Below are 14,936 nucleotides of genomic sequence, written 5' to 3'. Positions count from 1 at the left end.
CCCCACAGACCTGCTCCTTCATTTTCTCAGGAACTCCAGGCCAGGGGAAGTCATTAATAGGATAACCATACTTGCTTATACTATATCCCATCCTTTCCTCCCTGGTGCGTGCCTGGGTGAGGGAACGAGAGTACGGCTGTGGTTGCCTGGTGGGGCAGGCTGAGCCATGAGGGATTCCCTGGGCAGAGCAGTGTGGGGTGACGGAGGCCTGTGACCTGACCTGGTTCTGTGGACCTCTCCTTTTTGGAGACTCTCAGAGGCGGAGTTGCTGCCTGGCAGTGGGCTTGGTGCTGGGGTGGAGGCCAGGCGTGCAAGGGCTGGCTGTGGGCAAGGGCTGTGTCTCCCTGGTCCCCACACTGAGTCTGTGAGTCTCATCAGATGCGGCTGCTGCTGGTGAAGCGGGGATCGGCCCTGCCGCTCTACCTGCGCTTGGTCACGGATCACCTGAGGCTCTTCACACTCTATGAACAGGTCAGTTAGGGGTGTAACCTCATGCTCATCATCCTCTAAGTCGTAATCCCACTTTCCGTTCTCTCTTCAGCTTCTTTGTCTCCTCACCTCATCCCATCACCCCTTGTGTTCCCCCGCCCTCAGCCCTTACAGTCTTGTGATCATCCATTCCTCCATCCTCACCTCATCCCCACCAACATTTTATTCCCACCTATTTCTTTTTCATCCTTCCCTTCTATTTCTCATGTTGTCCCCTTTCCTACCCCATAACCAAAACTTTAGCCAAAGCTGCCCCCTCCCCTGACTAAGCCCTGTCTCCTTTCTCTCCCAGGTGTCTGAGAGACTCCGGACACTGCCCGCCACTGTCCCCCTGCTGTTGCAGCACATCCTGAACACCCTGGAGCAAGAGCACGGCCCTGATGTCCTTCCCCAAGCCTTGGCCACCCTTGAGGTCACACGTAATGGTCAGTGCTGGGAGTGGTTGGGAGGCTGAAGACTTGGGGATTGGATGACCTTGGTTCAGTTGGGTTCTTGGTGAATGGTGCAAAGAGGATTAGGTGCCATGGGGATGGGTGTGCTATGAGGTTGGATGAGGGCCTCAGAGAGATTGGGTTTTCAGGTCTGACCGTGGACCAGCTGCATGGAGTGCTGAGTGCATGGCGGTTACTGCCCAGGGGAGGCAAGACCTGGGAAGAGGCAGTGGCTGCTGATAACAGTGGGGACCCCTACCCCATGGGCTCATTTGCTTACCTGGTCCAGAGTCTGCGAAGGTACAGGTGCCCCCAGTTGAGCTCCCTGCCGATCTCACTTTGCCTTCCCATCTTTGAGCCAGGGCCCTGGGTGATCTCTTCTTCATCCCACCTTTCCCTTGATATAGCCCTGACACCTGTCTCCTAAAGGCCCAGGCCACTCAACTTATCACTATTTCAGGTATGAATGAGGGTCTGCAACTGTGCCAGGCTGCTCCTTGACAGGCCTCCTCATTCTCCTCTTCTTCATTCTCTCCCTTCCTCATATGAGGACAGTTTGCTAGGAGAAGGCCCTCTGGAGCGCCTTGGTGCCCGGCTTTGCCTCCCTGATGGGCCCTTGAGAACAGCAGCTAAACGTCGATATGGGAAGAGGCCAGGGCTGGAGAGCACGGCACACCTCCTCATCACAGGTGATTGCGGTCATAGTCAGCTGGGGCCCTGCATGAGGGGCTCCAGCTTGATGGTAAGGAAACCCACTGGTGTTCCCCACTGGCTGGACCTCTCACTTGCCACCCCAGTGGGTGGATGACTCTTCCTGAAGCCTGAGGATGTGACCTAGGAGATGCTGCAGGCCCAAGCCTATCTCATTGTCTCTTCTGTGACTCACCTGCAGCTCAGCTCTGGAAGACATGTGACCCTGATGCCTCGGGTACCTTCCGAAGTTGCCCTCCTGAGGCTCTGGGAGACCTGCCTTACCACCTGGTTAGTCCTCAGACCCCCTGACACCTTCTCCCAGCCAATGCTTTGAATATTTTGAGATCACCCAACCATCATTACCACCACCATCCACAGTCACCACTGCCTTTACCCACCTCCCAAACTCCCCATGCCTCTCCTTTCTGTTTTCCTTCTCTCCTTCCTCAGATCCTTTGTCCAAGCTCCTGGGTCTCAGTCCCAGCTGCACAGGAAGAATCTAAGACACTATCCCTCTTTACAGCCTCTTAAATCTCTAATGAATCCAGTCTGACTCTTTCCAGCTCCAAAGCGGGAACCGTGGCCTCCTTGCGAAGTTCCTCACCAACCTCCACGTGGTGGCGGCACATCTGGAACTGGGCCTGATCTCTCGGCTCCTGGAGGCCCACGCCCTCTATGGTGAGAGGAGCCACTGAGTGGTCTCTTCTCTGAGATACGGGGTCCCTGAGTGTGGATGTGGGGGGCCTGTACAGGAGGAGGTGAATGGAAAGAAGAGTCACATTTCCATTCCATGCTGAAGAAGCCAAGGGGGTAAGCAAGTGATTCTCAGGAGATCTTTTGTCTGGATCTCTTAGACCAGAGTTTCTCAAGCCTTATTTAATGGGCATAAAATTTAATGGACACAAGGTAAGAAACTTATTCAAATTCTACATCCCTGGGTCTTCAGAGGAAACCCTGGTGACGTAGTGGTTAAGCGCTACAGCTGCTAACCAAAGGGTTGGCAGTTCGAATCCGCTAGGCGCTCCTTGGAAACTCTATGGGGGAGTTCTACTCTGTCCTATAGGGTCGCTATGAGTCGGAATCAACTCGATGGCACTGGGTTTGGTTTTTTCTGGTTGGGTCTTCAGATTATGATTTCCTAGGTCTGGAGTGAGAGTCCGTGTATGGTACAAATGGTTAATGTGCTTGGCTGCTAACCGAAAGGTTGGAGGTTCAAGTTCGCCCAGCGGTGCCTTGGAAGAAAGGTCTGGTGATCGATCTACCTCTGAAAAATCAGCCATTTGAAAACCTTGTGGAGCACAGTTCTACTCAGACATATATGGAGTCGCCATGAGTCATAGTCAACTCTGGCAACTGGTTTTGGTTTTTTTAGGTCTGGAGTGGGGTCCGAAGCTTTATACTTTTAACAGGCATTCCTGATGTGTGGCCAGAGGGCCAGAGTTTGAGAATTACCTTTTTAGACACCCCGTTTGAGTTCGTAGGTGCTGAGGTTAATGGAGTCCAGAACGGCTCCCCAGTGACACTCTATCTCTTTTACAGTTTCTTCAGTCTCTGAAGAGGAACAAAATCTCCCTGATGCTGACGTGGCAGTATTTCGCACCTTCCTGAGGCAGCAGGCTCCAGTCCTCAGACAGTACCCACTGCTCCTATACCAGCAGGCAGCTAACCAGCCTCTGGACTCGCCTCTTTGTCACCAGGCCCCACAGCTCTCCCAGCGACGGCAACTCCCACGCACAGTGCGATGGCTTAATAAACCCCAGACCATGGGGGGTCAACAAAGGCAAGACACTCAACCCCAGACCCTAGAAAGCCCACCAGAGAAACTAGCTGCAGCCCATTTGGCAACGAGAATAAAGGACGGACTAGAGTCACTGTGGAGGGGGGATTCGGGCACAGAGACACAGAAATGGGTTCATGGTCCTGTCCTTTCCCTCATTTCCTCTGTTTCTTTCTGCTCTTTCTTTAGCTCCAGCCTGTCTCTGTCAGTTTCCTCGTCCCCCACAGCTGTGGCGATCTCTCCCAATGGACAAAGAGCAGTTGTGGGCACTGCCAGTGGGACAGTTTACCTGTTGGACTTGAACTCGTGGCAGGTAGGAGGATGATCAAGACAGGGCAGAGTTCACGTTCAGAAAAGCCTCAGGGACTACCCTGAAGCCCTGGAGAAGCCAAAGCCCACTTGCTGTCACTGTCGTTAATTCAGCAACTTCACTTCCCTCACATGCAATCAAAAGGGCTCCTTCAAAAAATCAATCACAGCAAATGTTTGCCACACGCCTTCATTCACAGGGCTTATGACATTGTCTTTGCCCACAAAGCTGGTCAGTTTTACTGGGAGATAACACATAAAAAAAAAAAAAAAAAAAGGAGCCAAAACATAGCAGTGGGATGTAAGTAAGGCAGAGTGAGTTGTACAGTTCTAGGAGGACATAGGATAGAGAAGGGCAGGTATTTCAGGTTGAGTGAGAAGCCTGAGTAGAAACCCAGAGGGGAGAATGTTTCCTGTAAATTGCTAGAAATGATTTCAGCAGAGGGTGCTCATGGGAAGTCAATAGTAGATTAGGCTGGAGAGGGATCCTATAGCCACTGTCTCTTCTCTTCACACCCATATCATCCCCCGCACCCCAACATATACATGTGTGCTCATAAGCCCGTTCCATCCTCCAAAACACCAAAACCAAACCAGATGCTGCAGGGTTGATTCTGACTCATGGCGACCCCCTGTGTGTTAGAGTAGAACTGTGCTCCTTAGGGTTTTCAGTGGTTGATTTTCAGAGGTAGCTCACCAGATTCTCTCTGTGACTTGGGGATTGGCATGGGGCTTGGAGTGAGGGAGAGAAGTAGCTGCACTTGAACCTGCGCGTGGCCTGGGAATGTAGATAGTCGAGGGCTCGAGTCCTTGCCTTGGCACTCTTTTTGGTGGGGCCTGGAGCGGGGGGACATGGCAGTGACCTGTGCTGAGCTTTCCCACTTGCTGTCACAGGAGGAGAAGTCTGTGGTAAGTGGCTGCGATGGCATCTCTTCCTGTTTGTTCCTCTCGGACACATCTGTCTTCCTTACTGCCTTTGACGGGCTCCTGGAGCTCTGGGACCTGCAGCATGGTTGTCGGTAAGAGGTCCCTCCTCCATGCCCTGCACTGAGGGCCTTACCCATTTGTCGGAAGGCCAGGGGAGGGAAATGAGGAGGGAGCCTATGGCCAGGGCCTGACTTCGACTTCCTGGGACAGAGTGCTCCAGACCAAGGCTCACCAGCACCAAATCACCAGCTGCTGCCTAAGTCCAGACCGCCGGCTCCTAGCCACCGTGTGCCTGGGAAGATGTCTCAAGGTAATGCCTAGAGGGCTGTGGTGGTCCAGGTGACTCTGAACCGTGAGCCAGCTGGCGAGGAGGTTCTGTCAGTGGCAGAAGCAGCTGAGGGCTTGGCCTGTGGAGGCCTTCCCTGCTGAGAGTGGGGGACTGGACAAGATGACCCCTAGAGCTCTGGGACTGGAAGCTCAGGAGTGTGTATTCAGCACTCTGACACCTCCCCTGTCTTGTCCAGCTGTGGGACACAGTCCGTGGGCAGCTGGCCTCTCAGCACACCTGTCCTAAGCCCCTCAACTGCGTTGCCTTCCACCCAGAGGGCCAGGTGATAGCCATAGGCAGCTGGGCTGGCAGCTTCAGCTTCTTCCAGGTGGACGAGCTCAAAGTCACCAAGGTAAGAAGGTCCTGTGTCACCCCCTGGGGGAAGAAGCACAGGAGGATGGGAGGTAGGGAATGACAGACATCAGCTGTCTGTGTCACTGGGCTTGTGTTAAGAGCAGGCCCTGACATTTCAATTTCTAACTCCCCTGTAGGAACTGGGGGCCCCAGGAGCCTCTGTCCGTACCTTGGCCTTCAATGCCCCTGGGCGAGTTGTAGCTGTAGGTCGGCTGGACAGGATGGTGGAGCTGTGGGCCTGGCAAGAGGGGGCGCGGCTGGCTGCCTTCCCTGCCCACCATGGCTTTGTTGCTTGTACCCTTTTCCTGCACGCTGGGAGCCAGTTACTGACAGCTGGAGAGGATGGCAAGGTCAGGTTATAGCGGTCTGGGGGTGGGTGGTGAGGAGGGAGTCCCAAAGGCAGGGAGTGTTGGGTGAGGGTGTGTTTGCTAAGGAGACTATGAAGGAAGCTTGACTGGTGGAAGCTACAGGGAGGGGTGGGCATGCTTGGGCAGTTCTCATGAGAAGAGCCTCTGGAAGTATCGGGGCGGGGTAACTCTGGGGGTGAAGAATCAGGTGGCAGAGGTGGAATATGTTCAAATCCTTTTTTCTGCCCCAGGTCCAAGTGTGGTCAGGGTCTCTGGGTCGGCCCCGTGGGTGCCTGGGTTCCCCTTCTCTCTCTCCTGCCCTGTGCGTGGCTCTCAGCCCAGATGGTGATCGGGTGGCTGTTGGGTACCGAGCAGATGGCATTAGGATCTGCAGAATCTCTTCAGGTACTGAAGGGGGAAGGGATTCAGTATTTGCCCCTTTGGAAAGGGGGCCATCCCCTAATTCCCACCCCCTTTCCAAGTGTCTTACTCTTGTTTTCACTCATTCTGTAGGTTCCCAGGAGGGTCAGTGTAAAGCAGTGCATGTGGCAGTGTCCGCACTGGCCTGGCTCAGCCCCGAGGTTTTGGTGAGCGGTGCGGAAGATGGGTCTCTGCAGGGCTGGGCTTTCAAGAAAAGCTCCGTCCAGTCGCTCTGGCTCCTGTCCAAATACCAGAAGCCTGTGCTGGGACTGGCTACCTCCCAGGAACTCCTGGCTTCTGTCTCAGGTACTGCTGTGCAGTGGGCAGGGTTGCTGAATCACTGGTCCTTGTAAACATGTGAATACCTTCGATTTATATGTATATGCATATGAATTTATATATATGTGTATATAATACCAAAACCGTTGCCGTCACGTCGATTCTGACTCATAGTGGCTCCATAGGACAGTAGAGCTGCCCACAGGGCTTCCAAGGCAGCAACCTTTACAGAATCAGATTGCCACATCTTTCTCGTGCAGAGAGGCTGGTGTGTTTGAACCACTGACCTTTGGTTAGAACCAGCCAAGTGCTTAACCACTACATCATCAGGGCTCCTTGTATATGTATATAACTGTACGTAGTTAAGAGCTTGGCCGCTAACCAAAAGGTCAGCAGTTCGAATCTACCAGCTGCTCCTTGGAAATCCTATGGGGTAGTTCTACTCTGTTCTGTAGGGTCGCTATGAGTCAGAACTGAGTTGATGGCAACAAGTTTGGTTTTTGTTATGTGAATATGTATATTGCATACATGTGTACACATTTGTGTACACATTTGTATACACACACGTATATATGCATATATAACTTTTATGACTTCCAAAGTGCTTTTAAATGCATTTATTTTGAATAATCAGTCTAGACTTTGTTTCTTCTCCTTTTACTAACCCTGATCTTGGGACTTCTTTGCAATCCCAATAATCCTTTGGGTCCCTGCCCAGTGGAGGACTTTGCTGGGTAAAGGGATGGGTGTCCCTTAGGAGGAGAGAGAGAGATGTTGAGGTGAAAATGCAGAATGGCCTTAGTCCTCTTTAGGGGGAGGCTTGGTCCTCACTGATGGTGATGTGGAAGTGACTCTGGGCACTTGAGAAGAGGAGAGGTCTGGAACAGCTGCCGTGGGAAGTTCAGTAGGGAATTAGACAAGGGGCTGGAGTGCCTGGTGTTCCTGACCTGTGTTCTTGCATGATGACTGACTTGCCCAGGGCCTCTCCACAGTCTCGTGACTCAGTCATCCCTCCTTTGGTGCTGTGCCCACAGACATCACCCCAGCCCTGCTGATTGCTTTTGTCCTTGGGCTCCCAGGCCTGTCTTTCTTCCTCATTCAGGAACCCTTTCTTTCTCCCTGTTTCCAATGCAGAGGACTTCACAGTGCGGCTGTGGCCCAGGGGGCTCCTGACCCTGCCACAAAAGGCAGAAGAATTTCCTTGTGGCATTGAGCTTCGAGGACATGAGGGCCCTGTAAACTGCTGCAGCTTCAGCACTGATGGAGGCAGCCTGGCCACCGGGGGCAGGGATCGGGTGAGCCACAGAAGGCTGCAACCCTGGGTCCTCCTTCCCCTGGGCCCCCAGTCTCCCCAAGTTCCGCAATCTCTCTGGTTGCTAGGCTCCTTAACAGTCCATTCCCCATCATTCCATCCTGCTCTTTGCCAGTCGATACCCTCTTTGTTCGATTTGTCTACCCTCATTCCCTCGACACCGAGTTTCTTTGAAACTTCCCACCTGAAACAGCCCTGGTATTCTCACCTCCCTCTATGGCCCTAACTCCTTTCTCTCCTTCGACCTATCCAGAGTCTGCTATGCTGGGATGTGAGGACACCCAGTGCCCCCGTTCTGATTCGCTCCTTCTCTGCCTGTCACCGTGACTGGGTCACTGGCTGTGCCTGGACCAGAGACAACCTACTGGTGAGTGAAGGGGTAGGGATGGGGCAAAGCTCAGCAGGGTTCCTGAGGGAGGACAACACTCCCCATCTGCCTCCACTCAGCCTTTTTCTAACACCCATCAATAATAGTAATAGCTGACATTTGTTGAGCACTTACTATGTGCCAGGCATTGTACTAAGCTCTTTGCACGCAGTATCTCACTTAACGACCCCATAAAGTAGATACGACGGTTTCTCTCCATTTCACCGACAAGAAAATTGAGGTCAGGTAGGTTAAAGAACACATCTAAGGTCACATCAGTGATGAAGCTGACCCAGGAAACTCTTTCTGATAAGAAAGCCCATGCTCCTAATAAGAACACAGTACTGTCTCCCCCAGGGACTTGGGATGTACCCTGTCCCTGGAGGTAAAGGATACTGCTGTGATTTCTAAGGCAAAAGCAAGTCTCAAATACTTACTCAGGGTTGGTGAATCCTAGTTTCCCCATGTAGAAGCCTCATGTTGTTCTCGAAAAGGGATGAGGAAGGAATGACTATTGGTTGCATAGACTTGTCAGATTCTATCCTACCCCTGGCTTCTAGGAAGCCAGAGCTTTCCTCGGCATTGACAGAATTTTCACCTTTTTCTGGGTTTGTTGACTGACATTAAAGACAATAGCTACTATTCAGTAAGTGCTCACCATGTGCCAAGGAGTGTGCTGAGTCCTTTATGTGGACACACCCAGCCCTGTAACCACCATACCAGATAAGTACGCTATCGTTATCCTCATTGAATAGGTGAGAAACCTCAGGCTCGGAAATGAACTTGGCCCAGATCACAAGAGAATGAAGGGTGGAGCTAGAATTTGAACCCAGGAGAGCCTGTGCTCCGAATCACGTTATAAGCATACAGAAATGCTGGAGGGATGCTGATGATCCCATGCCTCTACGCTCTAACTCCTCAGATCTCCTGCTCCAGTGACGGCTCGGTGGGGCTGTGGGACCCTGAGTCAGGACAGCAGCTTCGTCAGTTCCTGGGTCATCAGAGTGCCGTGAGCGCTGTGGCGGCCGTGGTGAGAAGACAGTGGAGAGCTCACCAGGGGTCTTTGGGAGGGCTGGGGGGCTTTGTGAGACTGGATGCATTGGGTGTCTCATCTGAAAGGCGAAAGAAGTATAAAGAATGTGATGCTTGGGACTGGGTTGGGGCAGGATTAGGGCATCGAGGCTGAAGGTTGGTGTGAGGGGAAGTATGGGGAACATGCCAGCGCAGCATCTTAGTATCATGAGGGGCTTCTGTAAAGATCCCAGCCAAGAAAACCCTATGGAGCTCCATTCTACTCTGCAACACATGAGGTCGCCATGAGTGGGAACTGACTTGCTGGCAGTGGGTTGTTTTACGGTTAAGCCCCAATACCCAGCCCACACCTCTGTCATGGGAGTCATACTTCCATGTCCTGCTCAGTGTAACTCTGCTCTGATGCTGTGCTCTGGGGGCAGGAGGAGCACGTGGTATCTGTGGGCCGGGACGGGACCTTGAAAGTTTGGGACCATCAGGGCGTGGAGCTGACAAGCATCCCTGCTCACTCAGGACCCATCAGCCACTGTGCAGCTGTCCAGGAGCCACGTGCAGGTAATGGAACACCAGCCACCTTCCCTCCCCCACTCCTCACCTCTCCCCTTCTCCCCTGCTTCTTCCTTTCTTCTCACTCCATTGCTATGTCTGAACAGCTGGCCAGCCTGGGTCAGAGCTTCTAGTGGTGACTGTGGGACTGGATGGGACCACAAGGTTGTGGCATCCACTCTTGGTGAGCTCCCTGCAAGAACTGGGGTAGGCGGTGGTAGAGAGGGCATGTGGGGCAGCCTTCTCTTGTGTCAACCCTCCATGCCCATCTCCATCCCTTCTTCCTAGGTGTTTCAAACACACACCCTCCTGGAACACAGTGGCCCAGTCAGTGCAGCTGCTGTCTCAGACATCTCAGGCCTCTTGCTGACTGCCTCTGAGGATGGCTCTGTACGGCTCTGGCAGGTACCTAAGGAAGCAGGTGAGTGAAGTGTGGAGAGAGGCAAGGTGTAAAGAGGGGTGTGTTACTGAGATAGCCTAGCATCGCCTCTTGTACCCCAGCAGGGGTCCAGCTTCTAATGAAGTGCTTTCTTTTCTCTCCAGATGACACATATATACCTAAGAATTCTGCAGCCATCACTGCTGTGGCCTGGGCTCCGGATGGTTCCATGGCAGTGTCTGGGAGTCTAACTGGGGAACTGATCCTGTGGCAGGAAGCAAAGGCTGTGGCCACAGCACAGGTGAGTTTGGGGCAGCCTCAGCTCTTTGCTGTATGTGAGTTCTGCCCCAGCTGTGGATTTAATGGTACTTGCCAGGGTTAGAGATTGTATATATGCCTGGGAGGGGAGAGAGGGTCAATCCTGGCTGCTCAGAAATACTAGCTCTAACCTGTTGTGTACACCAGGCTCCAGGCCGCGTCAGTTCCCTGATCTGGTCCTCGGCACACGCCTTCTTCGTTCTGAGTGCTGATGAAAAAGTCAGTGAGTGGCAAGTGGAACTGCAGACGGGTTCAACGTCTAGAAATTTCAGGTGAAAGGAGGCAGCTGGGGTAATATAAAAGGAACAATAATAGTCTCTTTATACTCAGGATTTTACTCAAATCACTCCACCTCTGCTTCTGAACTAGGGCAATGGGATGTTAGTTATTGAAAGGAAAAGATTTCCTGGGAGATTGTTTTCTGCTCCCCCTCATGTCAGTTTAAATGAATAATTATCAAGTGCTTACTTTATGTCCACCGCTGGGCCAGGCAGTGTGAACCAGAGACAGTGACATTTATTCTTTAATTAAGGAAGCTCACAGTAAAAGAATGTGCATGCAAGTAAACTGCCAACAACACTCAGAGTGGTTAAAGTTATAGAGAGGGTACCTATGAAATTCCTGGGGCTGCAAAATTTGAGAAAGTATAGGAAAGAGATGACATTGGTGGCTGGGCTTAAAGAATGATTAGGAGTTTTCTGGGTCAGTAAGGGAAGGAAGAGTGTTTCAGGAAAAGAGAGTGGCCTCAACAAAAGGCATGGAGGCGTGAAGGTGTGTGGTATATTCTAGGTGCTGGGGTGCACGCTGGGATGGGGGTGAAATTGGTTTGAGAAGATAAACCAGGACCAGGCTGTGGAGGGCACAGTGCTAAGAACTTTGGGTTTTATTCTGACAGAATTTTGAGCAGAATAACCTGAATTTTAGGAAGAGAACTGGTGGCAAATATGGAGAATGGGTAGTAGTATAGCCATACTAAAGACAGAGACCACTTTTATAGCTATTGCTGGAGTCCAGAAAATACACACCTGCCCTGACTCGGACTGTGGGGATGAGAAGGAGAGATAGATGTAGGCATGTGCTGAAGGTAGAATCCACAGGACTTATTGATCAGCTGAAGGTAGGGAGGGAAGGAAAAGTCAAGAATACTAGAGATTCCTAGTTTGAGCAAATAAAGGGATGGTAATGATGAACACTGATAACAAGAAAAACGGAAAGAATACCAGGATTTGTAGGGCAGGTAATAAATTTTGTTTTATATTTCACTCCTGAGGAATTCATGGGGGAACTGAGGAGTCTGAGAGAGGTGGACTAAAGTAGGCTCTTTTTCTGTCCATTTACGTTGTTTGTGCTATAGCCTTCACCTGAACCAAGTGCTGCAGGAGGACATAGGGGTCCTGACAGGTCTGGGCCTGGCCCCTGATGGTCAATCCCTCATCCTGGCTAAGGCAGAATTGGAATTGCTGCACATGGTGCCAGGGAATGATCCCTCTGTAATCTGGTAAGATCCAAAATGCTGCTTCCTCCCAAGCTGGAAAAAGAGAAAAAGTGGGCTAGCAGTTATCCTGATGTTGGATGTAACTTAGAACAAAACGGTGGAGTCTTATAGAGAGGTTTTCCTGAGCTCAGCTTCTTTCTTTCTTATGAACCAGGAGCTGCTATGTGGAAGATGGTCTTACAGTGTTGTCTACCCACAAGGAGTATGGTATATTTGTCCTGCAATCAATAGCCCCTAAAGGTCTTTATCTCTTAGTAAGTGCTGTTTGGATGTGTCTTAAAGCAAACATTTGTCTAGGACCAGTGTTTTTAAACCTTGGGACCCATCATGGAGGAAAATGGGAAGGGAGGGAAAGGCAGTTGGCTTCAAATCCCCTTCTCCTTCCTCAGCTGGAGTGGTACTTAAGAGCTTTATATGTTGGAGTTCCCTGTAAGATTTCATTGGTGCAAAAAGGGATTCTGCTGTTTTAAAGAATTATGGAAAATGATAAACCTAGGAGTTTTCTTAATTGTGTTATTTTTTATATCTTTCTTTGCTGCCATGAATATTAGCAACTTGAGGGAAAGGATTGTATCTTACCTCTGTCATTATACTTAGCTGTTACCTATAGATGTGCAACATTTGTTGGTTTGGTGGGGCCAAAGCTGGCCAGTCACATCAAATATAGGTTCTTAGGAGCCCTTTGGAAGCCCTGGGTGGTACTAATGGTTAATTAGCTCAGCTGTTAACCAAAGACAGGAGGTTCCAGTCCACCCAGAGGCACCCTGGAAGAAAGGCCTAGCCATCTACTTCAAGAAAAATCAGCCGTTAAAAACCCAGTGGAGCACAGCTCTACTCTGACACACACAGGGTTGCCATGAGTTAGAACTGACTTGACAGCAACTGGAACTGGAAAGGTGCCCTTTATCCCTAAACAGGTTATCAAATCGTAACCTGCCTATCTGCTAAAGTTTCTTACTGGAGTCTACCTTTCCTCAGAAATTCCACTCTTAGGTACATGCCCAAGAGAAGTAAGTGCACATGTTCTCCGGAATACAGGTAACAAGAATGTTCGTGGCAGCTTTATTCATAATTTGCAAAACAACTCAAATGTCTATAAGGAGGACCCCCCCCCTCAAAAAAAAAGCCTGTTGCCATCGAGTTGATTCTGACTTATAGAGACCCCGTAGGACAGAGTAGAACTGCCCCAATAGGGTTTCCAAGCAGCAGCTGATGGATTTGAACCGCTGACCTTTTGGTTGTCAGCCATAGCTCTTAACCACTGCGCCACCAGGACTCCATAAGCAGAAAAGCGATAAGTAATTTGTGGTGTATTTATACAAAGGAATACTAAATGACAAAAAAAAAAGTATGCGATACTGAATACTGATGAATGGAACAGTACAGACATAGACATAGCTCATAGACATTATGCTGGGTCAAAGAAACCAAACACAAAGAATGCATACTCTGTGATTCCACTTAAATGAAGTTCAAGAACTGGCAAAACTAACGTATGGCGATAGAAGTCAGAATAGTATTTAGCTTCGGGGGTGGTGCTCTGGTATTGACTGGGAAGGGGCATGAGGAGAACCTTCTGGGATGATGGAAACATTCTACATCTTGATCTGGGAGGTGATTGCATGGGTTATATGTGTGTACTGATTCATTGAGATGTACTTTGAAGATTTGTGTACTTTACTGTATCTAAGTTGTAGTTCAAAAGAAAGGAAAAAAAAAAATCCCATGACCAACCAGAGCAGAAAACTGTTCCTTTGTCTGGGCAGGGCTGAGTGATAATGAGTAGGCTAAACAAAATTATCTATTCTTTCACAGAGGCAAAAGGAATTAGGAGAGTTTGAACAGTTCCTGGACTTTAATCTGAACCTAGAAAGTCCTAGTGGGGCTCTAATATGTATAACTCAGGCCAAACCTGAATCTGGTGAGTGGTGATGGGAGGACCCAAGGGGATGGCCTCAGGGAGAGTGGTGGGTTCTTCTAGACCTGAGGCCTATCCTGGCTCTAATTCTGTCCTTGGAATGGCAGAGTCCTCATTTTTGTGTGCCAGCTCTGAAGGGATGTTATGGAACATGGCCAGATGCAGCCCTGAAGGAGAATGGATCACAGGTAACATCTGGCAAAATCCCGAAACCCCAAATTCAGGGGCAGACTCATCTACATGCTTGGAATTAAATGTCGACATGGACGTCTGGCCAAGAACCCCAGATCTCACGACACGTCAGTGTAGAAAGGTGAGCTTGAGGGAAGGGTAAGTCTGGAGGAGGGGGCTCTAGATCTGATGTAGCAGACTTTGGTGCTTCGTCGACTGAGGAGTGCCCTGAGAACTCACCATACGTCTCTCCCCCTCTTCCCTGAGATCCACTCGGGCTCCGTCACAGCCCTCCATGTGCTGCCTGAGTTGCTGGTGACAGCTTCAAGGGACAGAGATGTTAAGCTGTGGGAGAGACCCAGTATGCAGCTGGTAAGTGGGTGCAAAGGGGGAGATGTAAGGGGGATGTTACAAGAGAGCAAACAGGGTAAGAAAGGGCAAGATCAACATCCTGGTTTCTTGTAATGATGCTCTACTAACCTGTTTCTATATAAAAGGCATTAGTGTGAGAGAAAAACAAGTTGGTAGAGAGGCCCTAGGTTTGTAGCCCTCATCTTCCTCGTTTTTGTTCCCATTTGTAGCTGGGCCTGTTCCGCTGTGAAGGGGCAGTGAACTGCCTGGAACCTTTCCTGGGTCCTGATTCTACCCTGCAGCTTGCTGTGGGAGACGCACAGGGCAATGTATACTTCTTGTCCTGGGAATGAACATGTTACACCTCAGAGGAAAGATGATACCTCTTGTTTTAGAGATACAAAGCCTGAAGACACCAGGACCTGGCTTTCTTCGTAAGATTATGGAAATAAAGTGCCAGAAAATCTTAAGTGTAGTCCTGCCTGTGTTTACATGTGAATTTGGACCAAGAAGGAAGAATATGGATATTCTAACATGTTTTTTCTCTGATATAATATTAACCGTTACTAGAACTTCAAGAAAGTGAACTAGATTGTTAGTAGATACTCTTTGAAACCAGGCTTTAAAGTTCTTATGTTACTTGCTAGCCCCAGGGCCCTAGGATAGCATCCTGCCAGGAGGAGGAGGAACAGC

At 50.3% G+C, this 14,936-nt stretch overlaps 1 protein-coding gene across 9 annotated transcripts in view; it reads left to right on the top strand.

Moving 5' to 3' along the window:
- Window positions 1-14,713, top strand: part of TEP1 (telomerase associated protein 1) — a 48,304-nt gene extending 33,591 nt beyond the window's left edge. For 6 of the 9 annotated variants that reach the window (XM_064292248.1, XM_064292245.1, XM_064292246.1 and 3 more), the window contains 28 exons: window positions 379-471; window positions 782-914; window positions 1,070-1,220; window positions 1,476-1,609; window positions 1,813-1,901; window positions 2,177-2,291; window positions 3,153-3,393; window positions 3,580-3,703; window positions 4,594-4,718; window positions 4,837-4,936; window positions 5,151-5,306; window positions 5,446-5,658; window positions 5,907-6,060; window positions 6,169-6,381; window positions 7,489-7,649; window positions 7,920-8,033; window positions 8,956-9,063; window positions 9,488-9,620; window positions 9,719-9,795; window positions 9,900-10,032; window positions 10,155-10,291; window positions 10,456-10,580; window positions 11,663-11,806; window positions 11,958-12,057; window positions 13,619-13,724; window positions 13,829-14,034; window positions 14,160-14,264; window positions 14,474-14,713. In XM_064292248.1, coding sequence (XP_064148318.1) covers window positions 379-471; window positions 782-914; window positions 1,070-1,220; window positions 1,476-1,609; window positions 1,813-1,901; window positions 2,177-2,291; window positions 3,153-3,393; window positions 3,580-3,703; window positions 4,594-4,718; window positions 4,837-4,936; window positions 5,151-5,306; window positions 5,446-5,658; window positions 5,907-6,060; window positions 6,169-6,381; window positions 7,489-7,649; window positions 7,920-8,033; window positions 8,956-9,063; window positions 9,488-9,620; window positions 9,719-9,795; window positions 9,900-10,032; window positions 10,155-10,291; window positions 10,456-10,580; window positions 11,663-11,806; window positions 11,958-12,057; window positions 13,619-13,724; window positions 13,829-14,034; window positions 14,160-14,264; window positions 14,474-14,596 — 3,813 coding nt within the window. In that variant the 3' untranslated portion in view covers window positions 14,597-14,713. Of the gene's footprint in view, window positions 1-378; window positions 472-781; window positions 915-1,069; window positions 1,221-1,475; window positions 1,610-1,812; window positions 1,902-2,176; window positions 2,292-3,152; window positions 3,394-3,579; window positions 3,704-4,593; window positions 4,719-4,836; window positions 4,937-5,150; window positions 5,307-5,445; window positions 5,659-5,906; window positions 6,061-6,168; window positions 6,382-7,488; window positions 7,650-7,919; window positions 8,034-8,955; window positions 9,064-9,487; window positions 9,621-9,718; window positions 9,796-9,899; window positions 10,033-10,154; window positions 10,292-10,455; window positions 10,581-11,662; window positions 11,807-11,957; window positions 12,058-12,720; window positions 12,842-13,618; window positions 13,725-13,828; window positions 14,035-14,159; window positions 14,265-14,473 lie in introns of those variants that run through there. The other 3 variants (XR_010323132.1, XM_064292251.1, XM_064292252.1) reach the window with 3 other exon arrangements.
- The last annotated feature ends 223 nt before the right edge of the window (window positions 14,714-14,936 follow it).

Source organism: Loxodonta africana, chromosome 10, assembly GCF_030014295.1.
Source record: "Loxodonta africana isolate mLoxAfr1 chromosome 10, mLoxAfr1.hap2, whole genome shotgun sequence".
Classification (NCBI taxonomy): domain Eukaryota; kingdom Metazoa; phylum Chordata; class Mammalia; order Proboscidea; family Elephantidae; genus Loxodonta; species Loxodonta africana.
This window is presented reverse-complemented; position numbering and strand designations above follow the sequence as displayed.